The 23,361-nt window shown below is 38.6% G+C and overlaps 1 protein-coding gene and 1 long non-coding RNA gene across 5 annotated transcripts in view; one reads left to right on the plus strand and one right to left on the minus strand.

The window, feature by feature from the left end:
* DTNBP1 (dystrobrevin binding protein 1) overlaps nt 1-19,460 on the minus strand; it is a 72,694-nt gene extending 53,234 nt beyond the window's left edge. For 2 of the 3 annotated variants that reach the window (XM_075493803.1, XM_075493802.1), the window contains exons 1-5: nt 19,347-19,460; nt 15,712-15,762; nt 12,568-12,618; nt 11,663-11,723; nt 7,662-7,794 (exon numbers count right to left, since the gene is read on the minus strand). In XM_075493803.1, the coding sequence (XP_075349918.1) occupies nt 7,662-7,794; nt 11,663-11,723; nt 12,568-12,618; nt 15,712-15,762; nt 19,347-19,402 (352 nt within the window). In that variant the 5' untranslated portion in view covers nt 19,403-19,460. Of the gene's footprint in view, nt 1-7,661; nt 7,795-11,662; nt 11,724-12,567; nt 12,619-15,711; nt 15,763-18,965; nt 19,121-19,346 lie in introns of those variants that run through there. The other variant, XM_075493804.1, reaches the window with a different exon arrangement.
* A 13-nt stretch (nt 19,461-19,473) lies between these two features.
* Nucleotides 19,474-23,361, plus strand: part of LOC142405793 (uncharacterized) — a 66,991-nt gene continuing 63,103 nt past the window's right edge. For both annotated transcript variants that reach the window (XR_012774338.1, XR_012774339.1), the window contains exon 1: nt 19,474-19,581. This is a non-coding gene — a long non-coding RNA (uncharacterized LOC142405793). The remainder of the gene's footprint in view (nt 19,582-23,361) is intronic.

Raw genomic sequence — 23,361 nt, forward strand, 5'->3', positions numbered from 1 at the left:
AACTGTATTTGCCCTAGCATCTTGGTCTCACAGGCTCGTGGTCTATACTTCAGCAACAAAAGCATCCAGAACTCATAATTTAATTTTGCTTCTTGGGCACACTGTCAGTTTACTCCTTCCTGCCTGGTACACATCTAAGAAATAAAGCTGTGCTGACCAAAACCAGTACTAATCTTAAATTATTCAAATGAAGCAAAAGTAAAGCATACTGGGAGAATTTTAATTTTTACATGATCTCATGATAATATAAAAGAATACAGACTTTGAAAGCTGACAGACCCTTTACTGATAGGCAAATCTATTATATAGCCCTTTTAAGCTTCACATGTTAATTTGTCAAATCGACTTTTTATATGTAAAAAATATACCATTAGCTATTTTACATACCCATGCACTTAAAAACACGCAAAACTTCCTGATTTCCTCTTTAATCATAATTGTTCAGAGTCTCAAGTTAAAAGAGATCATGCCTGTGAAAAGCCCTGAGAAACCTGATCTGATCTCATAGTTCACTCTGTTTTGAGCAGAAATTTGGACTAGAGAACTCCTGAGGTCCCTTCTGACCTGAATTATCCCATGTGAATGTTGTATCAAAGGATGACTCTCCCTGCGGGTGATTAATGCTGAAATCCATGTCTCTCCTAAAACTATTTTCCCAAACTCTAACCAGCTAGTCACTCTGGGATGGAGCTGTGTGAAAACAGGACTAGTATTCACCCTTTTGCCAGAACTTCTCCTATACCAAAGGGAAGGTAAATTGCAGGAGGAAAGCTAAATCACATTTTTACAAACAAAATAGCAGCCAAAGAATAGAAAGGAGTTTGCAGTTCAGAGACAGATACACTAATCTGTTGCAGTGTATGAACTTGATTGTTGATGTGAAGAACTACACAGATGATAGAGTTTTGGCAAATGGCTGTGTTTCACCTTTGCCTGTAACAGACAGAAGCAATCTTCATAAAGCAAGACGATAACTATTAAGTTCAAGGTAGAAAAAAGTGATTTAAAGTTAATGTGTTTTGGATGCTCAAAAGAAGGAAACAGCAAGCTGAAGGCATCAGTCAAACTTTCTATTCTGGTTTGGCCATTCTACTTGGAGCATGCAAAATTTCAACTTTCATAGCCATTACTCAATTAGAAATCGCTATCCTAGTGGTCCCCCTAGAACAGCAAAAATTAAGACCTTGTAAACAAACTTCCTAGCACGCATGTTCAGCTCCAATTACTTCATAAGATTTTTTTAGTCTCTAACAAGCAAGGTACTACTCCACAACAGTCAGAAAGGGAACCATGAATCATATAATCAGCAAAGATTTCCTTAAATTATTTACCTGTATACAGATCACTTGGGGGGGGGGGGGGGCGAGGGGGGGAAGCAGTTGACAACATGGAAATAAGTTTGAGGGAAAAAAAAAGGTTTCAGTGCTGAAGATTGTGATGTGGAAAATGCATTGTTTACCACATACTCAACTTCCTCTCACAAAATCCAGATGTATTCAAAGGGCAATACCATGACAAGAATTACGACTGGTGGTCCCTTTTTGCTTAAGAAATGGACTTTTCTGAGCACGTTAAAATCCAAATGTCTCTATTATGCTAACTTGCTTTTCAGAATGATTGCTCACTTATTAATTTGCAAAATTCACAAACCCAGCAGGGCTCAAGATAATTTAGTAAGGTATTCATCAACCACTGTTTTTTCTACTTAAAAAACCGACCACCTACTTTGCTGTACTTCCTATTTAAATAATATTAAAAGACAACAACAAAGAACAGGAAAATAAAGAGGATGAAGAAAAGTGAATTCTAAAGGGCAACTGATTCCTAGCACTAGCATTTGAGCAGCCTCTAGTGGGAACTGCAGAAAACACTGTCCTCCTGAAGAACAGCAATAAACACTTAAGATCTCTCCAGAAGACAACAATCCTTCTTTACTGCAACATAGGTTTCAGAATTTTTCTTTTCTGAAGTGAAAGAAAACTTAGTTGCTTTTCACAAAAAAAGTTGAAGACTAGCTCCATCACAAAGGCATAGCACCAGCTACGGTTGTGAATTAACGTCTCTCCTACTCAAATGAGAACGTATGCACTGTGCATCAAATGCAAGTTCCAAACAAAGCTACATATTTAAGCAATTCGAAACTTAAGCCATAATGCTTTGATCAGCTCTCATCTATATCCACAGATAAATAAGCTCATACTTTTAAAAAGTTATTTAGCAAAAATAAGAAATCTAGAAATTCTTCACTTCCAGTTTATGGTTCACAGTGGCAGCTAGAATGAATCTGCCCCAGAAAGCCAGCTAATGTTCTAAAGAATACCTGCAAGAACATTACTTCTTTTCCAGCTCTTCAAGAAATCCCACAACCAAGTGGTCAGGCAACAATCACCATCTCACTCTGAAACAGCATTGCTATGAAGGAGAAAAACACCCTCTCCTTTTAATCTTTTTAAGGAAGCTGGAAAAAAATCCATTGTACCTTTAGATTAAGAATTTTCCTGTATAGTAATATGCCACACTAGGTAGAAATAATATTTTTTATTAGATAGCTGACAAAATAACTTGTTCTTTAGGTCACATCATTCTGATTATATTAGTTTGGCCTGTCTTTCTTACACTATCACAGGTATAACAACACTATTACAAGTTCTTAGTTCTTAGTTTTATTTTTTTTAAAGTATGTTAAAGTTTGATCAGATGACATTAGGTTGAATTTTCTTCCATCAGTGTACGCTGTTTTTCTTAGTTTACCAGCTACTCAGGTATTAAAGTATTTATCTAGAACTCAACAACCACAAAAACCAATTCTGTACCTGTACCTGAAAACGTTTCTTTCTAAAGTTTAGCTAATTTAAATTTACCACAATTTTTTTTTTAACTGAAACCTATGTTACCTGTAGTTCTGCAGTAGTACAAAAATTGTTAGAAAAGCTAAATCACAGCTATATATCAGAAAATATTACAGTTTCCAATTTTTCCTACAATAACTTTCAGTGTAGCTTTCCTGCACTGTCCCAGCCACCAAAACAACAGAAACCATCAAGAAGTATTAAAGACATTTTTACAAAGTTCATTCATTTTCTGATTAAAAGGTGAAAAGGCAGAAAACAGAAAGGATGGAAACAATCACATCAAAGAAATTCTCTCTACCTCTAGGTCAGACAGGGACACAGATTACCAAAAGCTTAAAATAAGCAGTGAAAGACATATATATACAGGAAGAAAAAAATTCTTTACATAATTACGGTTCTACTAGAGCTCAATTTCGCTTTGTTTTTAAAGAAAAGATCTTAAACCCAGCTAGTATCATACCATTTACATGAAGCTAAAACAGCTTTGCTGAAACTACATAGCAAGTATACTAGGATATTTTTCCTTCTGTATTCAAGCCACAGACGTTTCCAAGTTTACAACACCAAACTATATGCCATTTATACATATATATCTCTACCTTATACAACAACCCTCTCCGCTGAAGCATTCTGCCCTGGAGCCTACGAAAGAGAAAAACTCCCTGTTGAACATAGGTATCATTATACTATATTATTCAAATTCCCTTGTTTCACATACATCTCCTCAGTATTTTCCCTGATTTTCTCAGTAAAAGATAAATGCCTTTCCATCTCAGACAATGAAACTCATGAAAGCAAGAAAAGTAACAGCAGTTTTTAAACAACCATCAACCAGTTAGAAAAATTGTTTTATTTAATAATAAAATATTATTTTCTTTAAACATTTTCCCAACTGCAAATCATTACTCATTTACAGTAAAAGTTTTTACAGCTCTCCTAACTTTAAAAATAATCTTAAAATCAAAAAGAAACCACTAAAAACTAGAGTCTTCTAATGGAATGCATGTTCTAGATTTCTGCATCACAAAACATTTATCCAGCTCTTTTTCAAGAGCTATCAACTGCTAGATGCTAACAAAAAAGAAACTGTTATTTAAGTAACCAAACACAATTCAGAAGTCCAAGTTCAAATGCCAGCTCTATGAAAAATCTTGATTAATATATTGTCAGGTCTTAAATTCATTTTTACTTGACCGATACCTGCTAATACCTAAATCCTGACATAAGCCACAACTAATAAATAGATAATAGTAAACTAATTACTTCTCTTCCCCAAAGACACTCATGTCTTCCCCAAAGAGACAAGTCTATGGTCTATTACTCACTACACTTTTTCCTTCAGCGGCTGTCTACAAACTGATGAAATGAACAAAAATTAAATTCTATAATCTCAGAATACAAGATGTTGCTCGAAGTATACTGTATTATTCAAACTGGAAAAGTCTTTGGCATTTTTATCAAGAAATTAAAAAATAAGTATATTTTATTAAAACACACTTTTTTGCTGCAAAACAAGTACCCAAAATATGGGGTATTAAGTTCTTCAAGTAGTTCAAATGTTACCAAAATAAAAAGCCTGTATTTAATGAAAAAGATATTACAATCACTGTGACCTTATATTTCACAAGTTTTAGTATATTTCCTTAATGTCTGAAGAAGCCATTAAGAAGTATTTAATCCCACTTCTTAAACAAAAGGAACATGGCCCTTTTTTTAATGCAAATTCTGAACAAATTGGATTGAATTTTGCAAAGCTAGAAAATGGCAGCTTTCCATACTTGATACACAATTTGAAAATAAAGCATGACCTTCTGCTGAAGATATAAACAAGGATACCTCCCGTAAGCAGTGCGAAAAGTTTCTGTTTCCCTAACAGTTTTTCACACCCATCCAACCCATACTTTGGAAAACAATATTTATTAAACAGTAGGAAGCAATGCCTTTTATCTCTGTGAATACAAACCCAGCCTTATTTTCCTCCCAGTCTTACCAGTCTAAATATTTTCACCATACATTCGGTCTGTCACCTCTGTTCATGACCAGCCTTTCTGAAACCAGTATCAAGTTGATACTTAACATTTGATGTGTAAAAAAAAAAAAGGAAAATTGGATTTGGATCAAGGTTTGTATGCATTGATTTGCTGAAATCAAAACGGACATTTGAGCATAGAGCAAAATGCCCCTGCTCAAACATGAAGCATATTTCATATTAAGACAAGTATGTCAGATATCAGCAAGCAGATATTTTCTACAACATCTCAAATAAAAATTAGCTTAAGTGATTATTCAAATTCTGGACTTCGAAAGGGTAATAACTGTCCTTTTCCCTTTTACATGAGAGTAATTTTTTCTTCAAAGTTTTCAACAGCAGCTACAAGACATTGCATAATACAATAAATTTATCAAATGAAGACAGACTTTTTACTTGAAGTGAGGGATGACTGACCATGTGAGTACCTAAGTTAAAGGACTTAGGTACTTTATTATAAAAGTGCTTTATTTATAAAAGTGCTAATGAAAACGTGTCTTGTAATACACAGCAAAAGCTGAAGAATCTGTACATGACTCATACCAATTTTAAGTAGGTCACTAAAAAGGCTCATTTCCATTATCTGAAATTTCTTTTATCAAAAGCAGCCAGGGTTCCCTATCTACTTTCAAAATTAAAGCATTAATAGATTTATTAGAAGCGTATCAGGTCACAACACAGAACTATTACTTTTCTGAAATGAGGAAGATTAGCCAAATTACATCTTGGATGCAAAACCCAGGACACAGCAGTTTACAGAATTCTGCAGAATCCTATATTCACATATTTTTTACAGAATGTTTCACTCTTGTTTAAAATTCACAGCCACAGCATTAGTCATCTCTTGGAAAAGTGGATATAGTTTACATATATAAAAAGCTGATAGTTCAGAGTTATAAAAACTAAAACAGTGAGCAGAATATCACAGCAAATTTCTGGTAAATCACTTCCAGAAGTGTAGATATTGAATTTGGTATAAGTTATATACCATTCTCTTCAAATAGACTCTATAAAACTTACCAGAAAAAAACAATTCCAAAAAAATCACAGTGGTTAGGAGGAACTAATAAAAACCTCTAGGTAAATTACTTGAAATCTGACACACGAGGTGAGACTAGAAGATTTAGTTCAAGTCTCACAACCTTAGCAGTAGACTTAAAAATTAATTTGCTTCCCTGAACAGACAGGTTAATGCTTCCTTAAATCCCGCTTGTTGCAGTATCAAAAATATTCTAGAGACACTGAGCCTTCTCCAAGTAATTCTACAATCAGGGTGAGATTAATTCTAGTTCATAAAACTATAACATTAGAAATGGGAAGGTAACCCAAATTCATCAGGATTTATAGCATTTGCAGTTATGAATTATAAAGACAATTCCATTAAGGTTTTATGTATTGTTTATCTTTGGTCTACCAGTGGACTGCATCATTTTGTGCATTATGATATTAAAATCAGTATTTAATAAATCATTATTTGAATTGGTATTTCCTTAGAAAATAATTGAGCTTTTCAAAAAGCCAACATTAAATGGTTACCACACATGATAAAGACTTACTAAATAAAGTGGTATAAGAAAATGGTAATAAAAAGTGAAATATATTCCTTGGTCCAGAAAGAGCAAAGTTATTACCAGCCTACCCAGGAACAAAAGCAGATTTGTGCATATCCACTGACCATAGAAGAATGAGAAATTAGCCTTTGAACACAGAAAAGAACCCTCCTTCTCTTCACATCAGATGCCAGCACACAAATCCAGCCCACCCCAATAAAACAAGAGCTGCAATTACATGAAGAATTTCTGCATGCTTCCCAGCTGGTGTAAGAATAATGCAGGCAGAGTCCCTGGGGAACTTAGCTACTAAAATCCATGCACAGACAGCAGTTTTTCAAAACTTTAATTTGAAGCAACTTGAACAGATTTTCATGGAGGCAGCAAGAGGCCTACTGTTGACAGAAAGGCTTGCTACTTGTCAAACGCTGCGTCCCCGTTTCAAGGCTCAGTAACACTAGAGCTTTTCAGGGACTACGAGGCCAGATCATTTTTTTCCTAATTTCATTTTCAACAGTGGATCAACTGTTTTGTATGAGAGGTTTCCAGAAGTAGTCCACTAAAGCATTCATCTTTTCATCTTTGAAATTAAATCAACAGGTTAACATTTGGTAAAGTTATAAAAATTGGCACCCACCTAACAAGCATGAGGTATTTGGTAACCTTAATACGTAGCATTGCTAGTTTCACCCAGCTGGGTATCACTTCAGAATAGCTTAACCTTGTACACTAACTTAAACTATGGAAGCTAGCTTTGGAACCAACAACTACTCTCAACAAAAAGTTTCCACCTTGAAAGCGTCCCAAGCCAGGTAAATTTCTTGCCCCCTCAACCAAATGATGATTTAAAACAAATTATTATATAAAATTATATAGACTCAATCAACGAGAAGCAACTACATATGAGTGTTCACACTACTTACAAACCTTTGCCAATTTAAAAAGACTTCAAGAATAATAATTTTCAACTGTTCACACCAAGATATGCAGGGGTCACACAATTTTTTTTCCCAAATAATGACACATACAATATTTTAACTGCTGGGAGAGCAACAGCTACTAACTTTGCTCTTTTACAAAACCAGTTTGTTTAAGAACTACTGTTTTATAATAGAAAGGTTGTGTTTGGGAAGCAAAATTAAATTTTAGAATTGCAAAATTCACAACAGCTGAACTTCAGTCTAATCCTCTGTACTGACTTGAATGCTTGTTAGGTCTATAAAACCTTACCGAGGCTTGCCGTGAGGCATTCCAGATCTGCTAAAAACCCAGGTATTTGTTGCAGCTGATCCTGTAGTTCCACCAGACTGTTCCTTTTCTTCTCCCAGTGTGCAGAAAGCATCACAACTTCACTATCCACCACCTGAAACAAACAGGTTCTTTAGTTCACATGCAAATTTATGTACCTATTTATGAGCATCTTGACTAATTTTTAGAATTCATGCATCTGCAAGCATAAGGTCAGCACAGCAACCCTATAGCACTGCCACTTGTGTATTTCTCAAGTAAATATATAACATACTTAAGAAAGCCCCTGTAGTATGAAATATTTATATCAAAATGCATTGATCAAAACAAGATAAAAAGTTATTTCTCAATATACTCATCAATGCAGGAAATATTTTATGGAGTTTATTAACTGTAAATAACATGCATCTGGAATTTTGACAGCACCGTTGTATTGGTACACAATAACAACATTGCAGTGCTGTAATGTAAGGCTTATTTAGATCAATAACTGTTTAATGTTGCTAATCATACCAATTTACTCTTAACAACAAAGTTGAAAATTCTGCCCATTCGAAATACTCCAGAAAATCAAATAAAAGGAATGACATTTTTGAAAAAGTTGCCTTTATAACAGTCCTGCTCTTCTGCTCTTTTGCTAAACTTAACTGCAGTAGTTGCAAGTGTTTATGAACACACTTCTACATTAGTTCAATTTTTGCTCTTTGATTCTTCCTAACTTATTATACAATAGTATAATGAGAAGAGGATACACTGCTTAAAAGTTTTATTTATATAGGTCAGATTCTATGAAAAACAGCAAGATCAAGAGATCTTAGGTAACAAATGTTTCGCTTATATATGGTACTTGAGATGATTCAGTTATAGTTTCCCTGCTCTTAGCTCCATTACCCATTCTTCTTCTTGCACACAACTGCAGCCCATGGCTGTATCTGCATTCTGAACTCCTTAGTTTTTGTAGAATTTAGCTGCAGAAACTGAAAAAGTCTGAGCAATGGGCAAAGGAAGTTCTCAAAGATCCTGTAGAATCTTAGTAGATTCTACTCACTTCAGACAGATCCTTTTAGAAGAACGACAACTTCTCCCATTGCTGAATTCCTCCAACTAACTGCCAAAAAGCCATCCTGTTTTACCAGATAAGGTTTGGAAACTTATTCCAAAGCCCAGTGAGTAATGAAACATTTCAGAAGACCAACATCCTTATTTAAATAAAGCCAAGTCTATTTTTGAGAATGAGATACAGGATTTATATCCATTAAACAGTAAAGAAAAACACCAAAACAAAACAAACCCATGTGATGGGGGCAAACACCAGAGAAACATCAGCTCAGAGAGAACTAAATGCAGCTAAAATTACAATAATCTAAAAGCAGTATTTTTAGGACAATTTTACAGATGGAACTGGTAGTTAGCATCCGTAATTTAACATGGCAAGACTGTAGGCAGCAATTAAAGCTTGAAGTTTTCACGTTCCTTTTTCTATCCAACATTTATAAAGTACTCATGCTGTCTTATTTACCTGCTACTGGCTGGTACCAGAAGTAGGATACTGGGAAAGTAGACCTTTAGGTCTGATATAGTACAGTCAATCTTCTGTGCTGAAACAATTCTTATTTTATTGAATCCTGTATTTTCTACTTTTATAAAAAAGAAACAAACAAAAAACCCACAAGCGATACATATTTTGGATTCTCCCAAAAGTAAACATCTGAATTTCATGGAAAATTTCAAAGTCTTTTTGGAAACTTTCCATTCTAATTTTCCCAAGCAGCCATAATATGTGAGATTAAGGTTACATTGGTTTTATATATATGAAACTTCGCATTGTTTTCAGAACTACAATTTTTAAAGCAAGCTATTGCAAGTATTACAAAGTTGTAAGCAAGTCATTTAAGAGATCTTCTAAAAAAAAAAAATCATCATGAGCAGTAAAACACACAAAGCTGGCAGGAAGAACTTCATCTCTAATAACTGAAGGTTTTCACTAGAACATGTGGAAAAGGTGGGCCATACTATTAGGCAAGAGAAAGAAGAACATAGTATCTTTCTTACCCTAAATACACCTCTTCAAAATACATTAAGCAGTGAGTTTTTTATCCATTGGAAAAAGATACAGAGAAGACTCCTAAGGAAACCAGAAGAGTCAGGGAGGATGCAGCTAGCCAAAGTAAAGGTTTCAGCCAGAACAGAGAACCCCACAGTTCAGTCCTGCTCTGCATCGTGGCCACCAGCTTACACCGTCTGCCCCTTAAACAGGGTTTGAAATGGAAAATCTGGTGTGGACCTCCAAAACAGCAGAGCAATGCATTGGTAGCGCTTACTGGAAGTTCTCTTTCCCTTCATTCCAGAAATAAACCACACAACTTGCCACTTTATTTCCAGGACAGGAAAACTGAACAAAATTAGGAGAAAGCACAGACACTTCCTCCATCTTTTCAGCCAGACAAGTCGAATCTTGCCATTTGGTGTCCACTGGAGAGGGCAGTGTCAGGCAACAGCCCTACCCTGATACTAACCACCAATGTGCCTCAACCCCAAATATATTCTATGCTTTCCCAGCCCCCCCCCCCGCCAGTGCTTTCAAAGAGCTACAGCAGTAACATGCAACATAATTTTTGAAATTGTTTACATTGCATCACATTATTTAATGTTTGCATTACATTATTGTTTGCATTATTATTTATTGTTTGCATTATTATTTATTGGCAATGTTAAGATGTCTTAAGCAGTCTCAAAATAATATTCCCAGCTAACTTAAAATCTTTCAAATAATGGCAGAAGAGTGCAAAAACTGACCACCTGAACTTCTGGATATGTCTTATTTCTACCATCACCTTCTTGTCACACTCTGATGAAGTCGTACTTCTCAATATCCTTCTCTAACCCAACATATCCCAGAGAAAAACAGTAAGCTGATATAATTAATATTTTTTGCTTAAGTGCAAGTAGTGATCTAAACAAAGGACAGAGGACAAGAAATTCTGGGTGTCGATGTATCAGTTGAAAAGTACTTTAAAAGCACTAGGAAATTCTCACACTCGATGTTTGTTACAGTAATTGAAATATCAGAAAGTAAACAGGAGAATGAACTTCAGATAATTCTTGTTAGATGATACCTTGTAAGAAACATGACCACAGAGAACTTCAATTTTTACAATATCTATATTTAATACTTTAAGAATATTGATTGTAGGCTGAGTACCATCAAATCTGGAAGAGATCACAAATCTGTGAGAAACAAGAGGAACTGGACATTCTGATCCATTCCATCAGCTGTCTGTCAAACACCATCTTAAAACCACAGTAAAAAACAATGCAACTTGGCATTTTTCCCAAGTAGCAATACAGAGCATTACTTTTTCATTATACTGGTTGTACTGGATCCAGCTGGGATAGAGTTAACCTTCTTCAGGGCAGCCCATATGGTGCTGTGTCTTGGATTTCTGACCAAAACAGTATTGATAATACACCAATGTTTTGGATATTGCTGAACAATGCTTGTACAGTGTCAAGGCTTTCTCTCTCCCTACTTGCCCCTGCTTCCCCTGTAGCAAGTAGGCTGGGGGTGGGCAAGAAGTTGGGAGGGGACACAGCCAGAATAGTTGACCATTGGCCAAAGGGATATTTTATACCACAAAACATCATGCTCAACAATAAAAACTAAGGGTTTGGTCTTCCAAGGTAACCATTGCTCTGAGACTGGCTGGGCATTGGTCTGCTTGTGGGAGGTTGTGACTGCTTTTGCACCACTTGTTTGTCCTCTGTCCTTCAATTATTAAACTGTCTTTATTTTGAACCATGAGTTTTCTCATTTTTGTTCTTCCTGTTCTCTCCTATGTCCCACTGGTGGAGGAGTGAATAAGGCTGTGTGGGTGCTTATCTAGTGGCCAGGGTCAACCCAATACACTGGTACTAAAAATTTAGTTTAAAATTAGTTACACATTTTTAAACATTTCAAGTGTGGCATTGTTATTTTTTCTTACCTCTCCAGCTTTTGCACAATCTTTGGCTCCTTTGTGAAGGGCAGCCCAAGCATCTTCATATCTGAAGAGAAGAAAGATAAATGACTATTTTTACTGTGTTCCCCTTACAAAGGAAGAGGATTTCATGGATGCCACTGTGCTTATATTTACAGGGACTACCAGAAATAACAGTTTAAAAAGCTGTGCGGTTGTCTTGGTAGAACAGTAAATACCAGAAAGAAATACACATTAAGAAATAACTTCTTTCAAAGAAAGTGATTCACGTTTTTTAAACTGCTAGCTTACATTAAGAGCTAAATGGACCCAGCAATATTTATAAGACTACATATAAAAGCCTTAAGCACTACTTGGAACCCAACTTCATTAAGAAAATGAAAAAAATTAACAAGATTGTAATCACACTCCACCCCCCAAAAGAAAATAGATTAAAAAAAAGATAAAAATACAAAGGAAATTTATAATGCAGATAGCTTCTGTTACTCAGAAAAAATGTGATTAAATGCACATGGAATACACTATTTTCATGGCAACGACAGCATACTGTCTCTATTATGACAGAATGAAACCATATCAAATATGTAAAAGTTATAAAAAGTCAAATTAAAACCACATGCTGGGCTTCAGTGCTGGTCTCCTTCATCCCTGTGCATTAGACCCTGAATTAAAGTCATCTTTCAAATGTTGCTTTTCCTTCAGAACTTCTGTTTCGTTAACATGACAGCACTTAAGGACTGGGCAAGCTTTAAACATATTTATTACTTGGTAACCACACCCACTCTACTCACTGCGGGACATCCAAAAAAACTATTAGCAACACCTTCATTTTCTTCTCATTTTCTTAATCTAATAAAGTTATTTCTGAAATTACAGGAAACAGACACTAACAAAGAAATGGAAGGTCATACCTGCTCAGTAATTCCAGTCCAGCAGAAAACTCTGGCAAACACTGAACAGTTCTATAAAACAAATTGCAAATATACAAATGTTAATGAATAGAAGGCTGATACAAAATATGTGTGCACACACATCCTCATTTGACAGATATGCCGAGCACAGAAACATTCCCTACTGTTCACTTCCAAGAACATTTTGTTAATTCTGGTTTAAAATGCATTACACAGTGTATCTTACAAGAATATTCTAAAGCTAGCGTTACTTTTTTTCCCCTTGTTATTTTATGGTAGCCCATTCTTACCTCTTTTTGACTATGTCCATTAAAAACAACTTTTATGAGATAATTTCTTAGTACAGTTAACAAACACACAGGATCAACATTGTTTTAACTTAAAATAGCGGACAGAAACATTCTGAAAATAAGACTACTACACAAGTTCTTTATGTCCCTCAATAAAGATATCACACTTAATGTATTCTACATTAAAAATAAATACGAAGCTAAAGAACCTTTGCCAGTTTAAGGCTCTAATGATCTCCTATTGGATGCATATATTTTCATTAATAACAGCTTGAAATATAAAAGGCAACTTATCATAAGTTAAAGAAAATTAATAATGCAGCACTTTTAAGGGTGTATTATGTGAAGATCTTGATGTCATCCAAGATTCGTCTCTTGGAAGATTACCAGAATAGACTGTTTTGCACTGTCATCCAAACAATTTGAATGGAAAAAAACCAAACACCATAAATAAAACCTTTTTTCCCTTAAACCAAGGGAAAAGTGATAGAACCAGCGAAGCGGGAAGGGACCTCACGCGGTCTCTAGTGCAACCTCCTGTTCAAAGCAGGACCAGCTATGGGATCAGACCAGCTTGCTCAAGGCTCTGTCCAGTTGCAACATGAAAACCTCGGAGAACAGAAACTTCACAGGCTCTGTGAGCAACCTGTTCCACTGCTTGATTGTCCTCATGAGGAAAAAGCTTTTACTTATAGCTTTTTCCTGTCTGAAAATCTCTTGTTTCAACTTATGCCTATCACCTTTCGTGTTCCCACCATGTACCAGTGTCAAGAGCCTGGCTCCAACTCCTTGATAACCTCCCCATAGGTAATGATGGGCTGCTGTTAGGTCTCCCCAAAGCCATCTATTCTGCAGGCTGAACAAGCCCCGGTCTCAGCCTTTCCTCCTATACAGAGAGTTCCAACCCCAGCCATCTTGGTGTCCCTCCACTAAACTTGATCCAGGTTATCAATGTCTTTCTTACATCAGGGCCCCAAAACAGTAGCTAGATGTGGTCTAAGGAGTGCTGAGTGCAGAAGATAATCACCTCCCTCAATCCCACTGCCTCTGGTCCTGTTCATATAGGCCAGGAAGCTGTTGGCTTTCCTTGCTGCATGTTGCTGGCTCACATTCAGCTTGCTCTCTCCCAAGACCCCCAGGGTCTTTTCAGCAAAGCTGCTTCCCAGCTAGTCAGTCAGCCCCAGTCTGTATTGTTGCAGGGGATACTTTCTTCCCAGGGAAACACTTTGGATTTGTACCTCTTGAACTTCATGAAGTATCTCTTGGCCCATATGGTCCTATGAGCTTTTATGGGTTGAGTTCCCCAAACTGGTCTTCTTCCACTACTGGTCAGTCTCTTCCTTTTCACTAAGCACAGGGGACTGGGAGACCTTGTTTGTGAGGGCTGAAGCAACAAAGGTATTGAGTACCTCAACAACATTTATATTTGCTGTCACTAAATCATCCACCCCGTTCATCAACAATCCCACATTTTCTTTGTTCAGCCTTTTATTACCAATGCAGGGCTAGAAGCTCTTCTTCTTGTCCTTGCCATCTTCTTGTAAGTGTCAGTTCTAGGTGAGCTCTGGCTTCCCTAAGGCTATTCCTGCATGCCAAAGAAGTTATGAAGAGTGTATCAAGAAGTTACCCCTGACACCCTCCAGAAATCTTCTTGACTGCATCCTGCTGTGCTGTCCTTTCAGCAGATGTCAAGGAAGTTCAAGTGCCCCACAAGAATGGGGGTTTAATGATACAGAGAATTCCTCAAGTTTTTTAGAGAAGACATCATTCACTCCCTGATCAGATGGTCAGTAATAAACTCCCATCGCAACATCACCCTTACTGGCCTCTCCTCTGATCCTGACTGACGAGCTCTCAGCCACCCTGACAATCAAGCTAAGCTATATTTGTCCCAGAACTTCATCAGCAAAGCAGAAGTCACCCTGGCATTCCCCTATTTGTGATGATCCAATTGGTTTACCCAGCGCTTTTCTCAAAAGTGATGGGTATTTACAGTACACCAGATGAACCAAAATATTATGGACTGGAAACATACAAAGAAAGCAGTTGCCTAAAATAGTTTTATTCAAACCTTCACCCATTCTTAGTTTAGTTTCTGTGTCTTGTCAATACAACCAGTCTTCTGTTAAAAAACTTTTACATCCAAAACACCAAGCTTCAGAACTTAATACAGTTTATTTCAGATGCCTTATTTTTTGTTCAGGGCTTGTTTTAAAACTAATTGCGTCTACATACTGTGTTTTAGTAAGGACATGCTTTACACTACAGCACATCTGAGCTTATTTGCAGAAGCAACATTTACAGATGTTAAGTAGTCTTTCCCTACAGTTTACACAGGTTGAAGGAATGAACAATATACTAAAATGCAGAGGATAAAAACCCCACCACAATTCTTAAATCTTCTTGCAATAGAGATGAAAACAGATAATTGCAGTACTCCATTATACATATATTTTCCACAATAAAAAGGCTCACATTTCTGTTCTTGCACTAAAAAAACTGAATTACAGTTTTAGTACATGAGATTCACAGAGACTGTAAACAATTACATTTCAGTGTACTGCAACCTGAATCTTTTATAAAGTAGTACAATAACATTGAAAATTCACATAATTTAAATAATCATTTATAAATTGATTGATGGCCACCAGAAATTATTTAGGCCTATCAATCAAGGTTCTATTAAGCAAAGTATTTCCTCAGGATTACGGTTAAGCTTTTCTGTTACCAAAAGAATATTCTGTAAAATTACAGGCAAATGTTTTTGTAACTGGCTTATATGAACCACTTTCAAATTTTTCTTTAAACAAGAACATTCTAGATCTGAACATCTTAATGTATAGCATTGAAGTACCTCTGCCTGCTTTTTTTTGCTTCTCTTGATTTGTCACCCAAAGTCTTCAACCTATAAATCAAAACACAAAACCATCAGACATTTCCAACACCAAAACCAGGTAACAACTTGTTTGAACACATAATGTGTTCATTCCAGTCTATTATAGTTAATTTTGTGTCAGCTGATTTCACAAATAAATCAAATTTCACTTACTTTGTGAAGACTGTCATATGAAATGATTTCCACCTACACTGCATCTAAATTATGACATTTTTCTACAAGTGCATCAAGCAATTGGGTACGAAAAGTTTAATGGGAGCTATATATCCAAGTCATCCAGCTCTCAATACTGTTTCCTTAGCAGACAGGTATTAAAGATCTGCATAGAAATAATCAATCCAGTCCTGAAGAACACTCTTTATAAGAAGGCATATGTGCCAAGGAAAAGCACGACAGTCACATAGAAACATTTGTACCCACTTATCATAAGTCTGCCAACACAAAACTAGCACAAGCACAACTTTTCTTCTGCCAACTATCAGAACCTCCAGCAACATCACCACACTGCGCTGCTACTGAGCACATTTGAGGCTTGTTTCATCTATGGCGATTTCAAACTGACTGGTATCTTGCTCCCAAAAAAACCAAAACAAACAAACCAAAACCCCCCAAACTCCAACCAACAACAAATGACCCCCACACACACCACACAACTCTTCCACACTTTACTCTTTTGCAGTCGACCCATATATGCTAGTCAAGTTGGCATGGCAGAGTGAGAACCAAAACCTCCTGCTATTCTCTGACCACCAAGATGATGGATGTCCTCAGCATCTATGCCCTTTGGAGTCCCAGCTGTCCAGGACAGCAAGGGTTAGGAAGAAATAAAGGACACACAGACACGAGCAAGATGGAAATGAGCTATGAGCTCCAACGATATCCTCCAGATGTGGCAGAGAGATATGTAATCCTGAGTGACCCAGTGACTGAGAAACACCCTAATATATAGATATTCAGGCTGCTTCTAGGGCGAGCCAATCACTCCCCCAGTCTTGACCACCACCAATTTCCAGGAACTCAAAGAAGAAACCTCAAAGCTCTACAGCAAAATAGGTGGTTGACAGTTTGAGAGAAGACTTGCTAAGGCAGGTCTCCACTCCCTGTCAGAGCTCTCCATAATAGTCAAGCCAAGTAGCAACAACCACAGCCCACTGAGGAAGAACACAGTTGCGGAAAGCTCTGCAATTTGCCCTTCTCCTCTATCACGTTCCCCAGTATGCACCCCAGCCTGTAACAGCAGCACTCGTCTGCATACAGGGATAGAAGGAAATGCTGGGTCACAACTACCAGTTCTCTTACTAGAATATCTGCCAGGCAGTCAGAAGTTAAAGGATTTATCATTAACTAAACAATATTGGCTTCCTTTCAGCAGTGTTCTCTGTACAAAGTAGAGGTAGTGTGAGCCACATCACTCAAGTTGGCAGAAGCACACAAATTACTGTCTGAGCGCAATACAGCTCACTGTTGTTTTTTTGTTTTCCTCCTCCTGCAAAAGGCTGCTTGCAGGTAAATGGCTCAAAATATAGATACTTCACAGGATACACAGAAGTAGACAGGAGACACAGCCGAGCAGGGGAAAGGGGAGCTCATTTCTTTGCACACAGAAATGGCTAAGAACCCTAAACTGCTATTTCCGTAGATCACACAACCCCAGATTTAATCTTTTTCAGCTGCACATAAGCATTCCCTTACTCCTTTCGAAGGGATATTCTTTCCTTAGAAGCCCTGGAAAATCTTCTCCCTCTCAACGTTTCAAGAAATCCAACTGTTCCACTTTGCAAGCATTCATGTGTAGTTAAAAGTTGGCCACAACTGGCCCAGCATTCTTGACACCAGAAATACTTTGTCTGGGTTTTGACCATTCTGAGCTCAAGTCTTAACAGCATAAAATGACTTCTATTACCACTTTGGTGGGGTAGGGAATGGGGTAATCCAGAACACTATAGCATTACGGTTGCCTTGTCTAGGAAGGGAAAAGGGGCAAAACAGGACAAGTCGTGTTCTGGCCTGAATCCATGGGGACACTACAGGAAAAAACCTGATGCTCTCCACAGCCTCTGCTACTATGGCTCCAAGATACAGGTTCCCAATGGCAACAAAGAATACATTCCAGATAAAAAAAAACTTAAAGAAGGGACACTCCAAGACCAGCACATTAATGGAGCTGCTAAAACACAAAGATGGAAATTATGAAATCAGAGACTGTTCTCAAAACAGAACAACACATTGCAATACAAGGAAGAAGGCAAATTAGAGACTATATGGAAACATATTGACTCCACTGCAGCAATACATGAAGATACAGAGTTGAAGAGCCATTGGATCCAGCATGTTATGACCTTTCTGTTGTCCTCTTTCATCATGTGAAAAACACCTTTTTCAAAAGAACCTTACACTGTACTGAGGCATCAAACTCTGTGAGAAGTTCTAAAAATAACAGCAAAACAGAAAGACAGCCAGCCATAAAGCAATGCCTTAGTCTGTATTCTTAAGACATGTTAATATTCATTTACTGTTTGTTAAGATAAGACAGGTAACATATAAGCAAATTATCTGCTTGATTGGTAGCTAATTCTATCAATTTCTCTGGACCATCATATACTGGTGCAAATAAGTCATTATAAACTATTTAAGTTTCTGGAGTACACAGACATCCATCGCTATATATAAGTATTTACCACAGGGCTATTATAAGGCAGCCTCATCATGGCCAAAGACCATGCAGTTTTTAAAAGTAATTGATCACAACGCGATACTCTCCTGTGGCTCATTACGAACCAAGTTTTGCAGCACAGGCATGACCTTGTTCTCTGGCCATCCACTGACTTCCAGCAACGCTCATTCGCACCACCTGCTTGGACTAAAAATAGCACTGATACGGGGCCCACCCCAAAAAACCTTGTGAGGCAATGTAGGAAGAATGTCTTTCTACTTTTTAATGTAAGCTAAGGGGCTGCTCCTTCTGCTTATCCTGCGCTTCTTTTCCCCAAGTGACAGTAACTCATCTTCCAAGGAGAGAAAAGCCGTTCGTATGCCGAACAGAGTACAGCGATGCTTTTTAAGCAATTACATGGATCTATAAAACCTTGAAGGTCAGTTACTTCATAAAAAATTCAAGCGCGTTAATTGACCCCATTCACATCTTCCTCGTTCTCTCAAAACAGCAGTCTCTCTTTCATCCCCCTGACCGCAGCTGCCAAACACCAAGGCACCTCTTCCTCTCGACTCCCGAATGCAGCTGCCGGCTACCACGCAGCTGCCAGGGCTCGCTAGCCCGCCATGAGCCGCTCAACCGAGGCGGGAAGGGGGGGAGGGAGAGGCGGAGAACCGGATCACACCCAGGGGCCGCGTTTCTGGCACCGAGGAGGGCACCGCCGGGCACCCGCGGTGAGAGGGAAGGGCCCCGCTCGGGGGTCCCGCCTCCGCAATCTCCTCCTCTTCCTCCCTCCCTCCCGCCGGGCCAGTCCCCGCCCCCCCCCTCCGGCCCCCGGTCACCTGCTTCCCCCGCCCCAGCCGGCTGTGGGGCGCGGGTCCCTCTCCCGTTCCCCCCGCCTCCGCCAGCCCCGCGGGGCCGGGCCGGGAGTGCTACCCACCCGGCGGTGAGGTCCTGCTGGACGCTCAGCAGCCGCTCCCGCAGCGTCTCCAGCATCGTCCCGGCCTTCTCCGGCTGCGGAGGCCAGCGCCGGGCGGGAGAGGCGGGGCGCGGGGCGGGGCGGAGCCCAGCTCTCTCCTCCCCCTCAGCCCGCGGGCGGTGCCAAGCGCGGCGCGAGCCTGCGACGGTTAATCGCCGCCCTCGCGCCCGACGGAAGGCCCGCCTTCTCCCTTCCGGTGAGGGCTGCGCGTGGGGGGGGGGGGGAGGGGGGCTGTGTAACGGCACCAGTCTCCTCAGAAAGTGAGGGGCACCGCGGGGCTGCTGAGGAGAGTTGGGTCCCTTGTTTTGCGTTCCCGGTGTGCGAGTAACGCCGGGTAGAACTGCGTTTGAAGCCCGGGCCGTTTCAGAGATAGATTTTGAGAACCATGTGGATCCCTGAACTTGCAGCTAGAGGCTTTTGAAAGACCGCAGTAGGCTCCTTGGCAGGTTGGGACCCTCACCTCAATGATCTTGAGATCAGCAATAGTAGCATAGGAGTGAACTCAGGGAATCGGGCTTTGCAACAAAATCTTAGAAGTATGGAAAGCAAAACCACTGGGTCTCCCTGGGATTGCTGGGTTCTTGGAGTAAGGGATAGAGGATAACGTTTCAAAGTCCTTGCAAAGCAGGCAGTTGAACTGTAAGTTTGTCTATGTGACCCACTGCTGTTTTCTTTGGAGACTGCCAGGTTTGTATAGATATTAGTGATTCTTAAAAAGAGTGACCAAAAATAAAAGGGGGGGGCTGTTAGTTATAGCAAATAATGCAGTGAAAAGTTTTAATTGAGCTTCTAGGTACTATCTGTTCAAATAATAACTGTTATGAGTCATTCAGCTAATCTTAAGACAGTGTAAGTGGAATTGGACCTTTTCAGAAGAGTTGGGTGGTCTTTCTGGATGACTATATTTACAGTCACAGCAATAGGAAGGCAGTCTCCCACCCTGTGCGTTTCCAGTTAATATTTGAGGAACATGGACCAAGGATTTGAGGAATCTGGGAAATCTTAAATTTCCGTTTAATTGAGACTTCAATTTTTACATAAAGCAGCTGAGATTTCAGAGTCAAAACATTTGATTTGTTAACTAATTCCGTTTCAGTTAAAAGTTCCAAAAAAAAAAGTGGAGAGCACTGAAATAATTTGTTGCAAGGAGAATGTATGCAGAGGGGGACTGTTGGGTGTGTCATTCGATACTGCAGAAGTATAGTCAGAGTGGTTCGAGGTCCATTCAATCAACTGGAAAATTGACAGAATAATCCCATTCACTCTCTGCTTGTGTGCTTTTAAAAGAATATGGGATCTATAGGTTGTTTCTGATGTGGCTTATTGAAAACCAGTATTACTCTGTGGCCTTAATACAAGTTAAAAGCTAAATGCCTGCTAAAAGAAAAATGATTGGGTTGATCATTCCAAGCATTGAAATTGCTGTAGCTCACCTCATCTTGATGTAAGAAAGGCTTTTCTTCTTCTTCATATGGCAGAATGCATATGAAGTTCTGTAAAAGAGCATATGATATTTACACAGTATTTTTCTCTTGCTTGGCCTAACAACAGTATCTGAAAGTAGAGACTTTCAACTTCCCTGGATAGTTAGCTCTCCAGACTAGGAGGGGAAGGACTTGAATCAACAAGTTTTTTCTGATGTATTCACAGACATGCATTACAAATGCTGACAAAAGCTGTGCAATCTGGCCTTAGGTAACATATATGTTATGGGAATTAAAGTTTTCAGAAAACAAGGCAGGGGTTGTAACCCTTAATTTTTACCTTTCCTTTGCGAAGACATATGAATTTCTTCTGTGTTACGTATTTTCAATTCTCTTGTGAATGTTTTTGTCAGCAGTGACTCTAATAATTCACAGTGAGTAAACACTTTTAGACTCCCTTGCTTCTTTTACAGTTAAAAAGAAACTATGCAAAGACTGCTGTCTTGTACAATTTCATTGCCATCTCTGTGTAGAATTTGGGAAATGTGTTGAGATAGTGTTAACAGTCACGGTAATCCTAGAAATACAGGAGTGGAAGAGACTTCTAAAAGCACATGCTATGCTCAAGGGCCGTGGTGAATTATAAATACATTATGTAGAGTTTTGTTTAACTGGTTCTTAGGAACTTAAAATGGAGGAGATTCTGCAAGCTCCTTAAGCTATCAGCTCACATGTTTAGCTTGATCTTTTTTGTTTCTAGGGTGAGTAAGCCCAGTTCCTTTTTTTTTCCTTGTAGTCACTTTCCAAACTTACTATTCTTGTTGGTCTGATCTCGACATTCCCCAGTTTGTCCAGAAAGTGCAGAGCTATAGCATTTCCATCACTGAAGCTGAATTACATGGCTTCATTCTGAGCCCTACATAAGTTACATAATTATACTAATTAATATTCATGTACAATAGCAATTAATTTAACAGCATTTATGTACCATGACAACTGTTCATCTGCTTGACCCAACATAGGTTATTACTTCTTTGGACAGGAAGGCAAGGAGGACAGGAGAGGAGGAATGAATCCTGTTCCAGTCTGAGACAGGAACAAATCCTTAGGGTGTTAATTCAACACAGTGCCACCTAAAATTCTGCCAGAGGCTTTGGATCAGGTTTTTTAGAGATAAAATTAATGCTAAATAACTTTTTAATATCAATGACCTGTTCTGCTCATTGAGTAATGAAGTAGTTCACAGCTGGTTATTTGATATTAATTATGACCTGAATTTGAGCCAGGACCTCCTAGTTTATTATTCTGCTTTTTTGATACTAGCACAGGTAAAATCTTTTGCAAGTATTCTGTAAGTGACTATGCTGGTCTCTACAGCAAAAGCATAAGCTTTCTATGCTTTGCACATCTGTAAAGAACAGTGGTATAAGTTGGTAGCAATAAATATTTAAAGGAAAAAGCACATGTATTTGGCTGGATAACCGTAGTGGCAAATGAAGATTTCTTTACTTGTCTCGATCAGCAGCCCTTAGAGGCATAAGCTAGGCTACATTTCTGTAACAGCTTAAGCAGACCAAAGTCATCCCTAGTCCTGCCTTGGCATGATTCTACCTTTTCGTAGGCTTTAGTGACCCCGATTTAGATTGACTTTACGTTAAGACTGCTCTGAGGGAGTGATACTGCAGAGAGACTAAGCTCATCCCCATTCAGCTATGCAGTGAAAGATAGGTTTAAATACTTCCCCGTTCTGCTGATCTGATGTGATATTTAGTTTGTTTAGCTATCTGGTCTGTGTCTTGTTCTCTGCTTTTGAGTGCAGTTAGCTTGATAGCCTCCAATATGACATTTCCAAACTGACTAGAAATCGTAAACAAAACTTGCAGCCCTTCAAAATTTCTCAGGTTTGTGGAAGTAATTTTGTCCTCTTCTTCTCAGAGTCTTGCTGATAGAAACTGTTTTGGCGTTCATATAATTTTTGAATGCTTGAAGCGGAAGTGCTATATCAGGCCTCCTTTAACTTAGAAAATATACCAAAGTCCAGTGGAACTGAATTCTGCTCTCATTAAACATTTTTACCCTCATTCTTGGTCCAGTTTTCAATTTCTTTCAAAATAACGCAAGTGGTGCAAAATAACACACAACATCCATTCAGTTAAAGCAGGGAGCAAAGCTCAGATTTTCTGTGTTGGAACCACGTACGAGCTCCTCTGCTTCTTTTTCAGAAATACACGTCATGAATTTGAATCCAAGTTCCACTTCCTACATCAAAAATTCGTAACAATGTTTTGCATGCAATTGTAAATGGTTTAAGGTGTCAGGCGAGGGCACTGCCAGAGACCAGCACCAATGTGAAAAAGCTCAAGCAGAGACTGAAGGCCCAGGTCTAAGCTTAGGAGGGGTTCCTGGGCCCGTAGTCAGACAGTGTGGATGGAAGCCATAGGTGAGGTTAGCGAGGGCCATTATGTGCCCTCAGGGCTCTGACACAAGGCAAGGGAAGTTCACAGAGGTGTTTGTTCATCAATGGGGCTCCCTAGAAACAACTTGTGTCAAAT

The sequence above is a fragment of the Mycteria americana genome, chromosome 2 (assembly GCF_035582795.1).
Source record: "Mycteria americana isolate JAX WOST 10 ecotype Jacksonville Zoo and Gardens chromosome 2, USCA_MyAme_1.0, whole genome shotgun sequence".
NCBI lineage: Eukaryota > Metazoa > Chordata > Aves > Ciconiiformes > Ciconiidae > Mycteria > Mycteria americana.